We start from the raw sequence: 22824 nt of genomic DNA, 5'->3' as shown, positions 1-22824 counted from the left end.
AATAAGATTTTTCATTCCACTTACACGATTCACAAATGGAGGTGCCACTCTGAACGAAGTGTTTGCCTTTGTTTACGTGTCGAACGAATTCATTAGAGCGAGTGTCCAAATTGCCATATTTTATGGCATATTTGTGCAATTTTTTACCAACGAATAAGTTAAAATATCAAAATCGCGAATATAGTTGGAAATGAGCTTAAACCAGGATGTCGGTTCGAGGGGAAGAGGTCGCGGTTGGCAGCAACCCGATAATCCTCCAAAGGAGTTGCGTCGTCCTAAAGCTGTACCTGATGAAACAAAAGGTACATAATTTGTGTCATTAAAAGAGGTCAAACTTTCTCTTGAGTCCTGATTACGCGCTCCGTTCGTTAACTTTATTCAAAACTTAGGTGAAAGTGTCTTGATGATTTTCATTACGATGACGTAGACATGGCATGACAGAAAGCGGCCGGTTGTGTGGCCAGTCATTTTGATATGCCTACTATTTTTGTAGTTATCACCAACCAACCAGATTTTAGGTTAGTACTTATCTGAATTAAAAAAAAATCATTTAGCACTATGTATTGCGTTCCAGTAGAAGCGCCGAAGTCAACTCTATCTGCAGAGGCAAAGGAATGGTATCCTCCAAACTATGTACCCCAAGCACCTGCAAGCTACACACCAGATGATAGCCAGTATAGAGTGCAAAAGTTTTCAGTGCAGAATCGACTCCGCCAAGCACAAGACCAGAACCCATACAACTTGAATGAAATGTCGCAATATTTAGATGAAGCAGAGAATATGGACTTAAGGGTATGTTTAACAGTATTCCTAAGTTTTGATAATGATTGCAACAGTTATATTGATGTCTTATTTGTACTTCTTGTAGCTCCACTTTTAATAAAATCCTGTATCATTATTACAAATAAAGACAGTATGAAAGTGATTATATATATAAATATATATTAAGGGGTAGAAATGTTCCTTAGGTAGGAATTAATTAATTGTACTTGATTAATTTGCAAAGTAAATGCAGTATAATAGTAGTGTTTATTGAGGAAAACTTAATTTATATAAGATTGCAAATTACGGTCTTATTAATTTCCACATTACAAATGAGATCCAGCTTATTAGTATACAGACTTTTTATGTATAAAATATATTTTGTTTATAATAACATTATTTCTAGGAGCACATTGGTTACCTAATCACCGTAATGTGTGAGATAACATTTGACCCTGGTAAATTCGACATTCTCTGCGGCTCCATAGTGGACATGTTTGCGTCCACATTACATAATGCTTCTTACACGAGGGCCCTTGTTGAAGCTATTGTGAATCAGGTAATATTCTGGTATTGTTTGTTAAATCTTTAAAACACAGGTAAAAATTAAAGATTTTAAAAGACCTCCTTCGCATAATTTTGTGGGTAACATGTGTGGTATACAAACTAGGCATTACACAAGAAATTGTTGGTAAAACAAAAATTTATTTACATTGAAAAGGCCTCTAAAGAAAAATTACCATTAAGTCCAGACTTGCCAATGTTAATTTAAAGAGTTATACATTTCTCAAAAAAATGCTTCTTTTAATCAATACAGATCACAGACATAAACGTATGACTGTATATTAAAAATAAAAAAAATTGTGTGTAACTCCTATAATTTTAAATATACACATAGTCGGAGTTGTATATACTATAAAAGCACTTTTTTTTAACCCTACAAATCTTTTAAGGGTGATTAAGAAATATGAAGAGCTTCAAACCTTGTAGTTAACAATTCTAACTTGAATTAACCTAACTTAAATGTAATTGGACAAACAAATTTTAAAGTCATTGTCATCATTTAATTTTTTAAGTAATTTTATTGTACTTCAGGGTAACAGTAGGTCATATCCTTGTCTTTTAAACAATATTGTCAAATTGTTATTATTATATCACACGGCTTAATACACTGATATCTGTGTCTGTGGATTTGAAGAAACCCCTCCATTTTGTTTTTAAATTAGAAAGGCTGACTGCCGATTTGAGGCACTCACTAAATTGTTTGAAAGAAACTAATGTTGGTTATTGAGAGGTTTTCTTTAAAGAACTTTCCCCAAATGTGTGTTGTCAATAGCCTTTCTTTACCTGGGACATCAGTGAGATAAAACCAGTTGTCGAAATCTTGGCCTCGGTCTACTATTGACACCTTGCGTCTTCACCATTCAAGTAACGAAATTAACACACATGTAATGTGAAATGTAGCCACACATAAACCTAGATAAATCACACGCGAGGGGGCCGATGGCTGACCATGCGTCATACTCGTGAACGGGTGCTACTTGTGGTGACTGGTCATACTTGAATTCGTGTATGCGTTGATTCCCACGAGAATGTAAGTGCGTGCTCCTATTTCACCATGCCTCCTGATGATAGAGGCCAAGTCTTTGTTTTTAATTTAAGTTATTATTATTAATTAATTAAGTTAATTAATTGATAACTTAAGATGTCATGTGGAACATGGTGTAATCGTTGCAGCTCCTTAGAAACGTTGTATAAAAAAGAGAGGCGGAGAGTTTATTGACAGTTCTTCTCTTCCGTTCTACGCCCTTGATTTGAGAACTCTCACTAAATGTAAAGTTAGAAGCTTTTCATATACATTCTTTTTTTGACGTTCATAAGTGTACATTGCGTTACCTATATGATTAAATGACTTTGACGCCAATTCCAACATAGTCACATACCTCCTTCTTCATCGTCCTAATTAATATTCTTTTAACAGTCAATCGCCGAGTCGAACTTCCGTTACAACGGTGCACGGCTATGTTCAATGTACGATTCGGTTGCTACACCAGAGGAATCGACCTTCCGAGCATGTCTTCTCGAGCGCTGTTCCACAGAAGAGAACAAGATTATCAGCGGAGTGGAAACTTCGGAGGAGAACATGAGAGGATTCGCCATGTTCCTAGCCGAGATCTATACGCAGCTGGAGGATAGTCAAGTAAGCATTTCTTGTTTTTTCCTTTTAAATATTTCATTCCTCGGCCAAATTTTTGAGATATGGTTTGATTAGGAAATCCCTACCATAAAATTTACTGATTAGAAATACCTGTTGTTAGGTTTTTATGTCTATAAATTGATTGTGTTGTAATGATTTAAAATATCCAAATATCTATATATTTCACACTACAAGGCATCTTAAGATTGAGAAGAACAAAATTCCTTTAAGATTTATGAGTTTAAAAAGGAAAAAAACTTATGGAGTCGTAAATATTATTAAAATACAAGAATCTGAGAAATATGACCCAGGGGCTGAAAACATCGAATGTATAATTATAATAGGTCAAATGTATAACGTTAGCGTGTGTTGGAAATGCTGTTAACGTGATGGTGGTGTGTACAATCGTTACGTCTTTTGTTTTACATACTCTATGGTGTCTAGGTAAAATAGAACTTTATTGAAACTAGTCTGTTTCTCTATGACTCTGTGGGCAGGCCAACTAGCTTAATAAGCCGTTCAATTAACGGCCTAGCCTTTTAACTAAACAGCGCCGTTTAACTAGCGGCCTTAAAGATCAGCCGTAGCGTTTGTAACAACATTTAATAAACTGGCTGGCTAATTCTTAGGCCATTCGTACGATAGAGTGACCATGTGTCAGATAAACATCTGACATAAAAATCTCAATCTAAATTGCTTGAGTCAGTCACAGCTAAATTCACACTTATTGTCAATACACTCTTCCATTGTTGTTGTTTTTCATTAAACTTTGGAAAACACCATCAAAGTTGTGGTTTGCCGATGGCGTATTGACAGTTTGAAGAGTTTTGTTTCGAGTTTGAGAGTGGCAGAACGTTGAACTAAATTCAAATGAACAGTCAACAGGCTAGGCAAGTAATGAAACGTCATCGATCCAAGTCATTGGCCTAGCTTTTTTTGACAAACTGGCTGAATATATTTCAGGCCGCTAGTTAAACGGCGCTGTTTAGTTAAGAGGCTATTGATTGAACGGCTAATTAAGCTAGTTGGCTGCGACAAATATATAACAAGAACATTTCAAAGAAGTAAAATACACCCTGTAGAATGGTTCGGGACTTGAACATTCTCTAGTTTCTTAAGTACGATTTTGGCGGATTTTGCCATGAAAGTGAAATATATTCCTACGATTCAAATGTTATATACTCTATTTAATATCTATAATTATTTATAGTTTAAATTACTAATAAGAATAATACTAGTAGCCTATGACACTGAATAATAATTGAAAAATTGCCATAAAGCGTGAAGCATTCTGTAACTATAATAAGACATGGCATTTTTCCAATAGCAAGAGTACGAGACGGTTTTCGCATTTTGTTTTTTAAATTTTTATTACGCGTATTAAAAGACGATATACTAAATATAGTTTGGAAGTTAGATATGTGTAGAAATAGGTAAACAATATGTGGATTATTAGTTATATTATCATTCTTAACACGTTAAACGCCAATAGAAAAAAATGAAAATCGTAAAAAAACTAGTTTTATTAAATTCTGCCCATGGGTTACATAGTTACAGCCAAATATATAACTGAGGTCACCGGTGCACCCCATGGCGCACAAATACAGAAAAGACATTTTCCGTTACCCTGCGCCGTGCCGCCCACCCCGCCGGTCACCCGCTATTCACTTCGACAGTGTTAGTGCGCTCGCGCTTACGACGATTGCCTCTGCTTTACTCTTTCTATTAGTTTCCTACTAAATTTGTTTTCGCTACATAACGAACTTAACTTAGATTGCGTTAATAATGTACGAGATCCTTAGGCATTGGCTTAGCTATGGAGGAATTAGACACAGAATGAATTGCAACAAATCAACGCGTTAGCATATTATTTTACAACAAACCCTTTGAGAAACAATGTTTGCCACTCAGAATCAGATAGCGAACAGATGCTAATACCGAAAATAAGACGTTAGGGCAACTGACAACTGGTATACAAGCTTAGAACTAGGTTATTGGAGAAACAAACCCATTTAATTGGCACTTTGCGAAAAAACAAGAGAGTTAGGCTGTTCTGGAATTCAGAACTGTAGAAAGGTAAAATAATGGCTGTGGAGAATGAAGACGGAGTAACGGTGTTAAAATGGAAGGATAAGAGGGACGTGCTTTTGCTTTCGACAAATTTGCTGTGGTATAGTAAAAAGGCAAACAGATTCGGAAGCCGAAGATCATATTGGATAATAATAAATCCGAAGGGTCTGTAGATATGAGTGACCAAATAGGTGCCTATTCTTCGGCATTGCAGAGAACCGTAAAATGGGCGGTTTAAAAAAATCGTAATCATCGTAAAATGACCATAAAACGGTTTGGGCTTAGGTTGACATAATTGTGAACCCTGTATGCATGTTTTGTTATTTTTTTCCTTTCTGACATCTTTTCTCATCAACTTTTACTGTATTATTTGACAAAATTAAGGCTAAATATTAATATTTCTAAGGGTTGGGTTGTTGTAAGGCGTGCACTTGTGGATTTTCCGAACTTTTTTACACTTTGCAATTTCCTAGTTTTTCTAAAGATAAATTTTATTTTTCAGTAATATTGGTACACAACACAACACACCATACTTTCTGCTAATTTTTGTTTAAAAAATAAAGACTGAATTGAGTTAAATATCCAACATTTTTGAAACGAAGTTTTATTTTTGCTTCTTTTTTAAAATCTTTCGATTTTTTCAATGTACTATCTAGGTACATTTGTCCCAATGGGAAGTATTGTTCTACGGTGCCGTGCCGGTCACATAATACTTTAAAATCAACAGTGGGTATGGCAGACGACGAGAAAAAACGGTTTGAATATGTCTTTAACTTGAGGTCACCGGTGACCCCCATGGCGCTATGATAGAGGAATGATGAGGTCACCGGTGACCCCCATGGCGTTCAACGTGTTAACTTACATACTAATAATTATAATTAAAAATTGATAAAAAGAAAATTTTAACAAATTTAAAAAGTTTGGTTCCTATGACAGTGTACCTTTTTGCTGGCTTTATTCCTCGCTGTATAGTTGATCGAGTAAAGCATCAGTTCTGGGGTCACCAGGCGCCAACTTAAATCTTTAATTAGCGCCTGTGCACTTGAATACAACCTTATATATTAAGTTATCTAGATCATTTTATTAGGTAAGGTGATCAGTCTATCTATAAAAATTCTAGATCTAAGATTCTCAGAGTGTCCCTGTATAACTGTGAATTGATCATAGACAGGAAATTCCTTTGGCAACTAGCTGTGCTCGATAATAAATGATAATATAAGATGACTGCTGTAACAGTAGAATAGTGAAACTCATAAAATATATTCGTGAAGTCATCAAACACCCCAATAATCCCTGACATACCAAAACTTTACTAAAAATGCTAAACAGATGTCAATATCTCAATATATTTCTTAATAATAAAATCCTTATTGGACACGATTTTATTCACATATTCTAACATATAATAATTATCTCAAATTTATAGAGGCATTAGATTAGGCATTTAAAATTAATCATCCGCCATCTTGTCTAGCGAGTTTCGAGTTTATTGAAATTTTAGACATAACATTTATTACTAACGAAACACATTCAGAAACACTCAACATAATAATAATAGTAAAAAATAAAGAAGAATAAGATACATTTTAAGTGCGTAATGTGTGTGTGTTGTCGTTGTAACTGGCCCTGACTCGGCTTTATGCTGATGAGCATTTTGAGATGTTTATAAAAAGTTATAGGTGTCGGTACGGGGGTACCGACACCGTAAAAATATATTGTTTTTTATATTATTATTATTATTATTTTGTGTGTTTCGTTAAGTAAATCTTTAACACTCAGTTCACCAGATCACTCTCAGCATTTTAGACCACGACATTGACAACTCCTACTTAACCATATTTCTTTCCAGGGTGGACGAATCAAGACGTTAGGCGAAAGTCTCTGTAAGGTCTTGTTACATCTCTTGGACACGGACAAGGAGACGAATATCAAAGCAGTGTGCCAGTTATTGAAGGTAATTAATATATATAACTATATGTTAGTATTACTTAGTTAAATGTATTTAATAAATTTGAGAACCTTTTTGCATATACAATCAAAACCGTTTACGACTACATCGTTTAGAATAACATACCGGTTAGATTGACCAAAATCAAAGGTCCTGGATGAATTCTAATGTATTAGGTACTTAATAATAACGTCCTGGATACCTTTTGTAAAACGTAACGATGGGGGGCGGGAATTGAATTACGCGTTGTTGTTAATATTTTCGACTTTCCAGTACTTTACACCACATAATGGTAACTTTTAAATATAGTTAGAGCCACGGGAGGTCACGAAACGTTTTACTATTTGGTACAGAAAAACGTTAAGGCCCGTTACATGGGGGGGGGGGTCAATAATCTCCAAAAATTGCGTGACGTAATACTTGAACGCTCCCTAAACTGCAGGGACAACTGGTTGATAAAGATCGTACCAATTTTTAAAATACCAGCAACGCACTCACTCTCCAGCATTAAGTGTGTCCATGTGGCGGCATTAACATCAGGTAGGCCTCCTGCCCGTTTGCGCCCTGTTTTATAAAAATAATCATAATAACTGTATATGTACAAATAATAAAAGGTATATAGTATAATAATAATTAAGCCTCGTTTATTACATTACAAAGATACACTTATACAGAAATGATTATATATCTTTATTTTTCCAAGATTTTTCCGCTTTCTTTAAAATAAATAAATCAGTGGCGCTACAACCTTTGTAGGTCTGTGCCTCAGATTTCTGTATCTGTTTCATGATCTTTTGTCGATCTAATAGACAAGTAGGTGATCAGCCTCCTGTGCCATACACAGTCGACATTTTGGGTCTAAGGCAAGCCGGTTTCCTCGGATGCTTTCCTTCTCCGTTCGAGTGAATGTTAATTGTGCACATAGATGCAAGTCCATTGGTCGGCCGGACCGGGGATCGAACTTACGACTTCAGGATTATAGTCGCACGCTGAAGACACTAGGCCAACACTTGGCCGCTTTCTATACTTGATCTCAAATTGTTTTCAATCCAGATTTTCGCAAATTTTAATTGATAAATGTCGAAAACCGATCGTCGAATACAAAGATATTTTACAAAAACAATCCATCGATCGGTGATAGAAAAGTATTTTATGAGCATGGATTAAAATATCAATCTCTAGTAGTAAAAATTGAATTAGGATTGAGTATAGAAAGCGGCCAATATAGAGTATATCCTCCTAGTATAGTATATAACTTCTTTATATTGTTTCGTCACTTGTACCAGTTTAAAAATCATTATTCAACTATTTATGGTTTATAGTACATTAAAACACCTTATAATCTAACCTGTATTACTAGTAAGAATGTGTTTGATATGATATCAATTGTATTTAGTTAGCAACTGATTTATAGTTCAATGCCCCATGATTATTGCATTCTTTTGAATTATTCATTGGATATTGTTGCTTCGATATTGAGAAAGTTAAACCTTTGACCGACTCGATTCCGGTTGAAATGATTTTTAAACTTATAGATATAATTGCCTTATAATAAAAATAACTAAAATTGTATACAGAACAGGGGAAAATGATAATAGGTTCCTGTTTTGTTTACATATCAAATTTTATCAAATCCAAATCTATTACTTTTAAATTGTGCAAAATGAATAATTATTTTTTTAAAACTGTTACAATTACATCCATCTGCTACTTAAAAGTCTATTTTCCTAAAATAAAAGGTTGGTACATAAGCAATTTAACAACACATTTCACGAGAATAATTTAAACTTTAAAAGTCGTAGTAATATTAAAATTAAATAAATAATTCAGTGGCTCTACAAACTTTTTAGGTCTGGGCCTCAGATTTCTATCTAATCTATTAGGCAAGTAGGTGATCGGCCTCCTGTGCCTGACACGCCGTCGACTGTTTGATTCTAATAATATAAAATTTAAAACATTTTATTTTTTGCGACATCCTCATTAAAAAAAAATGTATCGATTTTATTAAAGCATTCTTTGACGCTGTCGACAAATTGACAAAAGAGTTTTTTGTTATTTTAAATGCTAATTGTATTATACCCAAAACTATGTTTAATCATTGTATGGGTTTGTTTACTAAGACAAGTCGGTCAGGGACGATAACAGACTCGCAAGATAAGATCAAATTGAATTTGGCATTATGATTATAATTATAATCGTTCAATAGCGTAATTTCTATTGTAAAATATAAAGATAGGAAATAACGAGTTATATTATTATTATTACATATTCACGAGCGCCAGTGTATGTATGATATCACTGTTGTAGTCTGAAGACCTAACAATAGTAAAGTGGCTTAGGGATCGTTCAAGTATTACGTCACGCAATTTTTGGAAATTATTGACCCCCCCATGTAACGCGCCGTAACGTTTTTCTGTACCCAAGTATAGTAAAACGTTTCGTGACCACCTAGTGACTCTTTATACCTAAAAGTTACCATTATGTAAAGCACTGGAAAGTCGAAAATAATATTAGCAATAACGCGTAATTCAACGCATTGTAACGTTACAAAAGGACACACACCCCCCCCCCCCTAAATTCGTTACGTAATATTTGAACGCTCCCTTACACTTGAACTAATAAAACTTAGTATTTACTGAATAAATAATTGTTTTCGTATTCAGAATATATATTTTTATTGATCCGTGTATATCATCAGTTATCAGGCATAGCTCTAGACGCGGATTGTCCAGGGGGCATTAACGCGGCCTTCGAACGTTTGAAGCGACGAGCGCAATTGCCCAGCGTACGAGGCGTGCTCGCATTGCGCGCTACTCGGTGGGGATTGGCGGAAAATGATCCAACACCTCCTCTAGAAGACCCGCGGAGGAGACAAAGTGAGTATTTTTATAATTACTAGTGGACCCGACAGACGTTGTCCTGCATGATATTTCAAGCGATTAGTAAAGCAAAGTATGAAAGTACCGACTGCAGCGCTATCTGGCGGGCTGATTTGTGAATCTAAACCATTCCCAGATCCTCTAGAACACACACAAAAAAATTCATCAAAATCGGTCCAGTCGTTTGAGAGAAGTTCAGTGACATACACACTCACAGAAGAATTATATATATAAAGATGTTTGTATATTCATTTAAATGGGTTATAAGAAAATGGATTACCGTCAAGTTTTCGCGGGACACTTAAAGTCTCAATATATATTCTACATAATTTTATTTGTTAAAGTAGTACTTTAAGAGCTAAAAACATATGCATATTATAAAAGAAAACACGTATACGATACACAAAGCCAAAACAGATTACAATAATAGACAAAAAGAAAAATAAAACTGAAATAAACTTTAAAGAAACGAATACTTAATATTTTAAAGAAAAAAACTAAATTGTTACTGCTAAACAAACTTCAACGTCAAGCACTTCTCGCTTATTCAAATGTTAATGCTCTCAAACATCTCATATTAAAATAAGGACAGTAAAATATTTATATAATATGTTAGCAAATGCACGTGTATGAGAACTTCAAAAGCCGCAGCACTAAACCAGATCCATGCAACTTCCTCATAATCGAGAAGCCCGCGATATCGCAGCACACATCCGAGGGAACCTTTTGTAGTCGCAAAAAAATGATCTTTTCAATATTTTTCGTCACTTTGCTAGATGTTTAATTTAAATTTAGGTATAAATATGACATGAATCGAAAAGAAATATTGATTAAGTAACAAATTCATCTATTTAAATAGAAATAAATTTAAGGTCAATCAAAATGGAGACTGTTTCATCCAAAAACTAAATACCTTTTTCAATAGTATAGTATTTTTTTATTTAATATGTGTATAAATAAAATAAAAATTGCCTTTATTCGAGTACACTATAACTACAGTGTCTTTTAAGTTTTACACTACACGACCTCCGACGGAGTGAAGGTCTCCTCCAAATTCTTCCACTTGTCCCTATTTCTTGCGAAATTTTCCCCCGCTTTCCCTTCAGTTTCATCTTCCCAAGTTTGTGGCCATCCTCTTTTTTTTCTTCCCACTGGGCCATTCCAAGTAAGGGTAATATGTGTATAGCCAGTTAAAAAAACTTTGTTTCAGACGGTTTAATGACCCCGGAAGGCGGTTATCTGGCAGATGGGTACACCCTGACGCCGGAGGAATGCGCCTTCATGCAGAATAACCTGCCCAACAACAAGACGGCGGTGTTGGAGGAAGACATACTGTGAGTATATTTTCATGTGTAATGAAGGTAGCTTACCTATGAACACTTACATTGGCAGGCAAGAATGTGTTGCCGGTCTTTTGAGAATATATTTAACGACTCATTGGTCTAGTGGTTAGTACCCCTGACTGCGAATCCATGGGTCCTGAGTTCGATCCCCGGCTGAGACGAACATCGATGTGATGAGCATTTCGTGTTGTGCTTAGGTCTTGGGTGTTTAAATATGTATTTATATGTCTATCTATCTATAATATGTATGTATATCCGTTGCCTAGCTTCACCAGCTTAGCATGGGACTAGGTCAATTGGTGTGAATTATCTTAAAAAAAAAAAAAACCCTTTGTAAGATCCTAAATAGTATTGTTTGGGATATACTACGATAGACACAGTGGTACGCCAATAAGGCATATAATTCCACTCAGTAGTGTAAAACCCTAGGAGTAGGAACCAGAAAATCCCGTGCTAATTCTTAAAGGCCGGCAACATATTCGCTCGCTACTTTATAAGAATTTAGACGGTCTTTGTTTATTCAGTGTCTAGTAATTAGATTTTTACTAAGTAATTATTAATCTTACTACTATTACTTTATTACATTTAAAAAAAATTAGATTAAAGAAGAAAAAATTTAAATTAGTTAAATAAGGAAGGAATTTTACAATAAAAATATGTATATTTCAGTGAGGAATTAGATGGTGACGGATGGGGCACTGGAATGGACGCAGAAATGCGGGAGGGCTTCCTTGAGTTTCTTAAGCACTCGAACCAGATTAAGCGATAACCGACACACGCTTAACCGGATCAGACCATAGATTAAAGAGACAAAAAAATACAAAATTACTAAAAAGTCACAAAAAATATTTCGCTGTCATAGCACATAGCAACGGCAAATACAATAGCATTAAAGTAGGCTTATTGTACCTTTGCACGGAAGTGTATTGAATATTTTAAACAGTGTAAACGTCAAACGTCACGCCCGGTGACATTTGACTTTGTTTTGAGATCTGTCAATCGGTGACATTTGATGTTGACAGCTTCGCGACATTTGAAAATCGAATTGTGTTTTTGAAATTGTAATACACTTTTGGGCGTAGACTACGAAACTTATATGCGATATTTACATTGCCTTACAAAAACAATTTTAACGGATTTTTTTTTATATGCATAATATACCGTTAAAGTTGTTAACTGCATGTTAATGCTTTTTAACTGACCATAATTTAGTTTTGGTGATCCGGAGAGTTGGTTTGACTGTTGTAATTTTAATTTGTTTTACGTTTTTTGAAGTGACTAAATGTAAACAAGTATCTGTAGCGCAAATTTATATTTTAGTAATGATTTTAATGAATTAGCAATAATAAAATCAATATGACAATTGTCATGGTTTTTGTGTTGGCTTGTTTACATTTCGTCGTAAAATTATTTAGTGATCTCATTATTGTTCCATTTATTTTGTCTGACAATTGAATCACTGCGTAGAGCCGATTATACGAATGCATTTTTAAAATTCGAACAATATGAGAGTGCTTTCAGTATTGCCAGTAATAAAAATGAAAATAATAACTTTTCAGTCGAAAGTCGTTTAAATACTTTACAGTAGTCTGCTGTACGTCTGATAGTACTGTTTTTTAAATCAACCAAGGAAAATTTTAAATATACGAAGTCGAGATGTTAATAGTGCCATTCCGTTAATCGTGAGAAAAAATATCTTATCTACTTGATGAGAAATATATAAATGGCTTTTTTTATGCATAATGAGAAATAAAATTGTTATCAGCCACAGTTATTTCACACATATAATATTTAACGAAATGTTAGAAAAATTGGGAAAAGTAAAACTTCCTGCTCACAAGTGACCAGATTCATTATCTATGGAAAATCATAGACCAATCATATTTTATAAAAAATAATACTACATCTATTGAAAGAAGTGTTAGAACCGTTCACACTAGCCTCATAGTCTATGGTAAATTCTTAAATAATATTTTATGAAAAATATCAATGAATGTGTGCAAATAAAATCTATTTAAATATATTATGGGGTAGCACACTTAACAATATTCGATGAAATTTGCGCTGTCATATCGCATTAAAAAGCTTCCACAGCATTTCTTTTTAGGAGTGTGATTGTTAATTTCTAGGTGGAATTGGTATTATAAAATATTTTTGTATAATATACAGTCTGCCCGACTATGCCTGATAGTACAGAATTTTTGGGTTGAAACCAAAAAAAAAATACAAATACCCTCAATATTTCATTCTAATTTAAAGTATAGTGAAATTTCCGTCAGTTTTGACAGGTGACATTTGTTTATGTTCTATTTAAATAACTAATGATTAACGGGTTGGTTCCCAAAAATTCTGCACTTCTAACTCTTTAATTAATGGCATTTTCTCACGTACCCTTCCGTGAAAACATTTACAATTATGATACACATAATTTATTTTAAACAATTAGGCAGATGTTTATAATATTCCATTGTATTTGTGTTGCAGTGATATTATGAATGTTATAAGAATAAATGGATATTTTAATAAAAGTCATTTAAATAATCGATGTTTTATTTCAAAATAGACTATTGTAACAATAGGATGAAAAAGTAGATAACTACAATAAATACCCAAACAACAACAAAAATATCAGAAAAACAAGTCTTCGCACACAATAAAATTTATCACAGATTTATATGTTGAAATTATTTTTCATACTCCTTAATAAATATTTTACGTAGAAAAACTTTCGCTCTCTCATAACCTATAAAAGGGTCCTACATTATGTATGACATTTATTATTATTATTTCCTCTTATTCCTTATTATTCAACAAGAAATTGTAGAAATATGCAAAGAATAACAGATTTAAACTCTCTTTATAAATACAATTTAAGACTTATATTAAGTTACGCCACATTACAGATAAACAAACACATAATGGGTGAACTCAAACGTTGAAAACTTTTTGTAATGGCTTTTATATTTTGTGCCAACCGGGCACAAGGTACTTCGCGTTGAAAACTTTAGTTTTGTGTCTGTAGTTTGAAAATTATTACACACTAAATTTGCGTCAAATACTTGTCAGTCATGTTGTAGTTATTAGAGCAAATAGAAAAATGGCATCTCTAAAATTAAAATGGTGAGAAACATTTATGCGACCAAAATATTTTCATACTGTCGTGGGCTATATAGTTTGAGTGTACGACCAACCAGGTTCCAGAAAATAAACCATATGAAAATTATATTCGTTTTTCAACAAACTCCCAAGCAAAATTAGAGAATTATCACTAAATAAATACAAAGCCCTCGTTAAGCGTAAATTAATCAATAAAGCTTTTTATAAATTTGACGAATACTTAAATGATCCTAAACCATGGGATTGATTTGCTCCAGTTCAAACAATTTGTATGACTCAAAACTTAGCGATTAAAAAGAGTGGCGGAGAGTTTCTTGCCAGTTCTTCTTGCCCGCTCTACGCCCTTTACTGGTAGTAAATGTAAATTTATTTAACTTCTTTTTTGACGTTCATAAGTGTACTTGTTTATTTATATGAATAAAGATATTTTGAGTTTAAGTCCTTTTATACAATAACTTCTGCATCTTCTACCCCATTTACCATGGAGAATTTTCAGAGGAGTCGTTTGGATTAATACCTGCACTTGAGTTACATAATTGGACGTCGAGGCGGAACACGAAATTTTTTACTTGATTACAATACCCATCGTTTCAGAACTGTGCGTCTTTTAAAGCTTTGTGTAACCCGCTGCCCACTGAACTATTTCCGAACTAATTCGACTAAGGGCCTCCTTCAAGAAAAGAGCATACCTATTCTTAAAAGCCCGGCACGCACTCGTGAGACTCCTGCCCGTTTTCCCCGTTAAATTAAAAAAAAACTATAAAGCAGGTTATATGTACCTTTATTAAAAAAAACTGTATTTAATTAGCAGAAAACAACAATAAGTGTGTAACAATTAATGAAAAAAATGACAGTATATTTTATTACGTAATATACAAAATAAAAAACAATAAAAAAACTGATTTTTACACAACCCGAGTTTAGTTATCTGGCAACACCTTATACGGGTTAAGAATGCCATTAGGATCCATACATTGTTTTAAATCCCTCATAAGTTGCAAGGCCGTTTCATCTTTGCTGTAATGGATAAATTGTGGTTTGCGGAAACCAACTCCATGTTCAGCACTAATAGATCCCTTGACCTTGGCTACTTCCTCGAATACGTAGGGTTCCAACATGTCACAGATTTCTTTTGAATATTCTGGAGTTGAGACATTTATATGAATGTTGCCATCACCTAAAAATATTTTACACATTTTAGTCTAATGTAAAAAAATTATTGATATTTTGCCATGGTGACAATTTTCATTATGCATTCCTTCACTGTTTAATATTTGTTATTAATAATCACAGCCGGGGTTAGAATGCACATGTTAAGCTTAGACGCATATTTGGCGCGAATATCAGTGGCGCTACAATTTTTTTAGGTCTGGGGATCGAATCTACGACCTTAGGGATGAGAGTCGCAGTCTGAAGCTACTAGGCCAACACTGCGAACTGTGACAACCATATGTAAAACTTCAACCCTTTTGCGGATTATCTTCATCTATGTATCCACTATCTGCGCGTGTGTCCTTCTTCTAAACGGCTGGACCGATATTGATAAATTATTTTTGGAGTATTTTAAAATTATAAATAAAATATGTATGTAAATTTCAAAATTTAGATTATTTTTTGGGCATTTAAGACGTGAGTTCAGCATCAAAGTCTGTATATACTCTAGTATATATATAAATAGTAGTTGCAACAAACCACATACCAATGTGCCCATAGCCGTAAACTCGCGTGACCTTATTACCCATGCGCTTGCGCAGTAATAACACGATATCGTAGTAGTTCTTTAGCGGGATAGAAACGTCGTATTTGAACACGTAACCATCAAGTAAACCCGCGCCAGGTATGCTTTCTCTAATATGCCATATATTCTAAAACATTTGTTATGTGAGTTAGATTATACAATTACGAATTAATACGATTATTAATATGTAATGTATTTATTTAGTATCAAATTTTGTACCTACCTTCATTTTCGCGGGTTCCGAAGTAATCGTCCCGTCAACAATCTTACCGCTTTCCATTTCTTTCGTTAAAAATCGATTCAATTTCTCTTCATCGTGACTTTCATCACTACCACTTGTTTCTATGAGCACATAGAATGGGTAATCTTCTAAAGGATTCCTGAAATAATATAAAAAAATCATGAATATTACGGTCCAAAATTTAGAGGTAATCAACATATCTAGGGGGTTTTAAGGGGGTACTTTTTAAAACGCACGTTTCTATAAAATTTATATTATTTTCGGACCCAAACAATAAACAAAATAAAAACTCTAAGCGTGAGTTATGTAACCTAATGGCCGATTTACATGATCATTAGTGTTTAGGAGAGTGCTTTAGGATAGTACTTTAGTTGAAACATGTAAACGCTACTTGCTTTAGTAAACGCTACGCTAAAGAACTTGCCTTTCAAGTTGTACTAAAGCACTCTCCTAAACACTAAGATAATGTAAATCGGCCTTAACATTAGTTAAGTTACATATGTATATATAATTTAGTTAATAAAAAGAAGCGTATATAAAATGTAAGCAATTATCGCACATATGAAGCCAAAATGTGCCCTTTTTTTCCGTGCTAATAATTTGTAATACAACATTCATGTTTCCGATAATGTCCAAAAATGTTGTATTGAAGTGTCACTTAGATTTATGAACCTTTAGAAAAGCAAGTTTTTGTTAGCGTCGCAACCCCACCACCCTTAATTTTATGTTAGCTATGTCACCGTAAAATTGTAAAAACCTATAGATTGTTATCCATCTCGCGAGATTGTAAACTGTCGAAAGATTGTGAACCTCAACGAACTGCTTACAAATTAACGTATTATTATTCGGTAGTTATATGAAATTGTTGGGAAGTAAAATTTATCTGTAATTGACCAAAGAAGTTTGAATGATAACTAAGTTAGTGTAGTACAATCTACCGAATAATAATACGTTAAATTGTAAGCAGTACGCTGAGGTTCACAATCTTTCGACAGTTTATAATCTCGCGAGATAGATTACAATCTAACGGTGTTTACAATTTTACGTTAACAGCTATAAGCTAATGTTTTAAACGATTGAAGTTAGTTGATGTCAACAACAAGAAATATCAATGAAAAAAGTAATACTATGTACGCGCGTAAGAAGTTATACTTCTTTGGCATTATTAAAAATAGTTTTTGATTGCATGCAAATAATTAGTTACAATTAAATAATCAAAGACTGGAAATGCAGTCATTATAGTCAATAAAGTTCAGTTTACATTTGAAAAATTAAATAAATAAATATTTATTATTATTCTCTTACATTAAGTGTAACATAAATTATATTATTATTCGAATGTTGTTTTTAAATTATGTCCAATGCCGTTCCGTGGGCAACTTCACTCTGTTAATTTTGTGTCTCGGTGCGCGCGCATCGTAAAATTTCACTTTTCACACAAATTTCATAACGCGCCTAAAGAAGTATAACTTCAAACATTGCAAAATTTATAAATATTTTTACATCTAGAAGAAATGGAAGCTAAAAATAGTAAGTATATGGTTCGTTTTAAGCCGATAAACTCCTATACAATACGATAATATTTATATAGTCATGCTGATAATACTATCACATAACAGATAAATACAACACAATATATGTAATGAGTTTTTATTTTATTTAAAAATGCTAAATACTTACGAAAGTTTACAATTTTCCATAGTGGAACTGATTGCCTCGTTGTCCGCCATTTCGAACGCCGACAATATCTCACCAAGAGATTCTTTTGCGCTTTTATATAACTCCAATACATCTTCAAATGAGTTGACACCTGAATACATGGAAAGTTGAGCGTGCGACTCTCAACCAATGGCTGTGCTCCAATGGATTTCTATGTGCGCGAAACTTGTGAGATCGGTAAAGGAAAACGAAAGGAAACCGAAACGAGACAACAATCATACAACATGGTCGACTAATCAGAAAATATTTCATGATGTATCTAGACTTTTTTAATGATTTATTTCTGCCCTCAAACATTTCAACTTCCTCACAATCGATAGCCCGCAATATCGCAGCACGAATCGGGGACTCTTTGTATCGAAGAAGTCGCATGGATCCGCCAAGCATCCGCGAATAAAGAAAATAATAATAATAGCAAATAATTAAACTCAGCAAAGTTGCTAAAACGACTCGGCGAAAACTCTATGGAGTTGCTGAAAATGTCAGATTAATTGCAAATCTGACACAATCTGTTTATATCAAACGATGAGCACAAATATGAGATATTATGTCTACAATGAATTATTGTTTCTTGTCAACCGTATAGTACAGTGGATGGGTATTTGCAAGCTTATTAAAATAACTATTCTCACAAGATACTTAACCAAAACTTCGTAATTTGTGTTTTAAAGGAGGAAAATTTAATGTATATATTGTGATGCACGATCAATGTAAGATATATTAAAAACAAAATATATAAACCTACCAAAGTATCCAAGCGATACGGACTTAGACAGCGCTGGGCAGTGAACTGCCACCTTCGTGACCACACCAAGAGTACCTTCAGAACCTATGAATAGGTGCTTCAAATGGTACCCCGTGTTATCTTTCTTCAGGGTGCGTAGACAATCTATTACTGTACCATCTGCTTTTACCTGAAGTGAATATATTCAGCTATACACACCGCAATAAAGCCTTTTTAATTGTATTCAAAAACGTTCATTTAAAGTAAAGTTAAAGAAAAAATACTATATTGTTATTACTAACAGCTGACCACTGAAGTATTTCCGAACTAGTTCGGTACTTCAAGAAAACTGCGTAATAATTAAAAGGCCGGCCTTTCAATTTAAGGGCCCATGGGCAACTGTGGTACATCATTAGATGAGCTTCCTACTTGTTTAGCCCCTGTTCTATATACTGTGTAAACTCTTTATAACGCAATTCGGTATAATAAATAAAGTTATTTGTTTGGTTTAACACAAAACTCATACATTAATTCACTCTTTATAACGCAACCATAATTCTCTATAAAAATGTTTTCATATTTAGACATCAACACAACATTTAAGTGTAATTGTTTTTATAATCAGCTTACAAAGATATTCCTAAGATAAAATCTTTAGTATTTCCGATTTCATATTGACATGAAAGCTATCATAAAAATACCTAAAACAACGTACAGCTTCGATCCCCAGTATGGAACCATGTAGATTCCCATATCTCAACAATCGTAAGCCACCAGCGTTTGTGCTCACATTTCCCCCGATATGGCATGAACCCTTGGCTCCAAGGTCGAGTGGCATTATTAGATTGTGGTCGCGGACATAATTGTCCAGGTTCTCTAATACACACCCGGCTTCGCATACAAGTGCACCTAGAAGAATTCATTTCTAATAGAGTGGCCGCTTTATACATATTGATGATAGCGTGCGACTCTCATTCCTGGAATCGTGAATCCCCGTTATGAACCAATGTATCCCTCTCTATCGCTCGTGGTGTAGGAAAACATCGTGAGGAAACCGGAATGCCTTAGACTCAAACAGTCGACGGTATGTTAGGTCCAGAGGGCTGATCATCTACTCGCTTTTTGAAATAACTGGGCATTCTATATTGATTTGACGAAAACTATCGTGTTTATAGTACAGAGTAAAAGTGACATTATTTCAATATATATTCAGGGATTTTTGAAATGTCTATTATATGGTGAGTCCGAAAGGAATGAAACGCGTGATATTTCTGTATGAATTTGGGTGGCGCCCTGGATGATTTAGATTCACAAATCAGGCAGATGGCGCTGCAGTCGGTACTTTCATACTTTTGTATCCTAATCGCTTGAAATATTATGCAGGGCAACGTCTGACGGGTCCGCTTATATATAATATATATAATAATAATACGTTAAATTGTAAGCAGTTCGTTGAGGTTCACAATCTTTCGACAGTTTATAATCTCGCGAGATAGATTACAATCTAACGGTGTTTACAATGTTACGGTGACATATATACAATAACGCCACAAAAATTAACATGTTTTTATCCACTAACAAAAGGTATATTTGTAATAGCAGTTAAAAATTTGTGATACAGAAGTCCAGGGTCTAGGGTATGGTTGTGACCACAATTACCCTTCCATTAAGTTCTAATACTAGTGAATCAGACCACTTCTTAAGTTTTCCAAAGAAAAATCTCTTTTCCAACACGATAGCAATTATTCGATATTAGTACCTGCCCACAAAAAAGATTATATTTTTCTTACCAGATATTTCATCTAAACTGATGATTTTGTTCATAGAGCTGAGATTTAAAACAATTTCATCAAAAACAGGCACAGAGCCTCCCACAAGGCCCGTGTTCCCGCCTTGGGGACACACAGCTAACTTCCTGTCATTGCAGTAAGACAGAATTTGTGATACTTCCTCTGTTGTTTTTGGTTTTAGTACGACTTTCGACTGGCCTATGAAAATTAGTATACTGTTAATATAAAAAACAACGTTGAGTGTATTAATATATAGCTATAGTCTACCCGACTTCGAGTGGATATATTTAATTAGTATTAAGTACAGTAGCGGGAAGGGAATTTTGTTTTGTGCGGACTGGACTTATATAAAAACCTATAGGGTCTAAATCAGTGTTTCCCTTTAGCCTTTCTAAAACTCTTATGTATCTAATTAATATTAAATAATCGCACTGTTCACTTAAGAAGAAATTGTTAACGAAATACAGTAAGTAAATTTTTAAAACATATTGAAAAACTGAAATTCGAATTACAAATTTTCGAACCCGATTTTTTTTTTCCATTAACATAAAATAGACGGAATTTTATATTATAGCGACTTGGATGTTTTAGCGTATCCAGACAATTTGTAACTGCGTATTATCCGCGTGCCATAAACTAAGCGTTGAGTATCGGATTCTTTTACCAAAGAAATTAATTCTTAACCCTCTGTGGCACGCGTCGAAATTATTCCATACAGCTAGCTACACAGACTTTTTTTTCTTAAGACAGTCTTAACACGTTCATGGTCAGACTCTTTTAGGAATATTACTCAGCTGGTTCCTCCCGAATTTTACAAACTTACCTCGACAATTTTTTATCCAATCAATGTTGAACGGTAATACGTCGGACTCCTCAGTTAAAACACGATCATTGCTAAGTAAAGATTTGAAATAATCTATATCTGGTGGTTTGATAGCACCGTAATTCTTTCGTTTAATGCTGTATTTTTCCTGAAAATTGTCATTAATGAAGAGCTATGTTATATTGATAATAGTTACATTTATATATACTGAGTTAATTTATTAACAAACTTTATAGCGATTTCTATTTGAACATTTTGTGTAAATTCAAAAAAAATCTTGCGGTGTAAACCAAGACGTTTGGTTCCGTTATATTACAAAACTATAGTACACACGTCTTTAAGAACTAGGTATATGCAAGGGAAAACAAAATATTGTTTGCCGGTATCGAATCCACGACTTTTACGATGATTCAAGAGATTATTAACAAAGATATTATTAACATGATATTACATTAAACGAAAGCAAAAAGTAAGTTCGCTGGAAAGTTGTCTGAAAACGATGTTATTAGATGCTGCTACTCGAAGCTACTAAATATTATTTCCATACACAGAGAAATATTAGTGAAACGCAACAGTATAACAGAAATCGCAAAATAGTTGACCTGTTTTACGTCGCACATCAATCTCAAAGATATTGATAAGAAAAATTAATAAAGCATAAGACAATCGTAAACTTACCGAAGATAAGCGAGGTAGCGCACTACTAGAGTATTTAGCGTAATTTACTATATTAATATTACGAAAATTAATAACAACAAGATCAGATATAGATCGAATCATCGCGTTAACATTAACTGGATTGATTTAAAAAAATTATATCATAAAAAGAACTAAACAAAATATAAATAAACAATCTCAACTAGTTAAAAATCTAGAGCACTAACTACCTATAACAACATGTTTCTATGTATTTACACAATTTCACAATGCGTACTGCGTAGTGCCGAGTGTGCGTTTAAATTCTATAACACGACGTCATAGAGTACATAATATGTATAGGATATAGAGTCAACACTCGACAATGCAGCGCACTGGCGCTATCTGGAGATCTTTGTTCTAACTAAAATATGGGAGTATATAAACGCGCGTATGCATAGAATTTCAAATTACCATTGACCATTTTGATAAGCTTTGACTTTGCACGACATATAGCGCACATAGTAACCAGTAACTATTATTTTATTACTTTTACTGGTAGTCCACCCTAGCCCACAAACTTATCAGTAATTAGATAACATAGCCGTCAACCCCAAATAGCGTTAATATAGTACCCGCGGAAAAGCAAGTTTTTTTTTCAAAACTATGAAAGTTCCCTTTCCCTAAAGTTAAATTTGAAAACTACAATAATACACAAAATCAAATAACATAATATATTGAAATACAACGCAATTTAGTACATTTTCACTTGCATATAAACTCTATAAATAATAGAGTATTCTTATTGTAATAGAGGATAACAGTATAACACTGACA

At 33.8% G+C, this 22824-nt stretch overlaps 2 protein-coding genes across 4 annotated transcripts; one reads left to right on the top strand and one right to left on the bottom strand.

Moving 5' to 3' along the window:
- Positions 1-7: 7 nt before the first annotated feature.
- Positions 8-13740, top strand: LOC125055691 (polyadenylate-binding protein-interacting protein 1). Of its 3 annotated transcripts, none has more exons than XM_047658171.1 (8): positions 8-302; positions 578-792; positions 1169-1321; positions 2744-2962; positions 6879-6983; positions 9676-9853; positions 11055-11190; positions 11869-13740. In XM_047658171.1, exons 1-8 carry the CDS (start codon positions 191-193, stop codon positions 11966-11968), a joined length of 1218 nt encoding a protein of 405 aa, XP_047514127.1. In that variant the 5' UTR covers positions 8-190; the 3' UTR covers positions 11969-13740. The 3 variants fall into 3 exon arrangements, with proteins under 3 accessions (XP_047514127.1, XP_047514125.1, XP_047514128.1); XM_047658169.1 differs by having other exon boundaries at positions 575-792; XM_047658172.1 differs by having other exon boundaries at positions 9-302; positions 575-792; positions 11067-11190.
- A 1341-nt stretch (positions 13741-15081) lies between these two features.
- On the bottom strand, positions 15082-22278 carry LOC125055974 (D-2-hydroxyglutarate dehydrogenase, mitochondrial). The gene is made up of 9 exons (XM_047658767.1): positions 22030-22278; positions 21352-21499; positions 20529-20726; positions 19454-19647; positions 18760-18928; positions 17976-18105; positions 16278-16434; positions 16016-16181; positions 15082-15493 (listed from the first exon to the last, which is right to left on the bottom strand). Exons 1-9 carry the CDS (start codon positions 22129-22131, stop codon positions 15237-15239), a joined length of 1521 nt encoding a protein of 506 aa, XP_047514723.1. The 5' UTR covers positions 22132-22278; the 3' UTR covers positions 15082-15236.
- Positions 22279-22824: the final 546 nt, after the last annotated feature.

Source organism: Pieris napi, chromosome 14 (assembly GCF_905475465.1).
Source record: "Pieris napi chromosome 14, ilPieNapi1.2, whole genome shotgun sequence".
In the NCBI taxonomy this organism is placed as follows: Eukaryota; Metazoa; Arthropoda; class Insecta; order Lepidoptera; family Pieridae; genus Pieris; species Pieris napi.
Note: the sequence above shows the minus strand (reverse complement) of the source record. Positions and strands in the feature narration are given on the sequence as shown.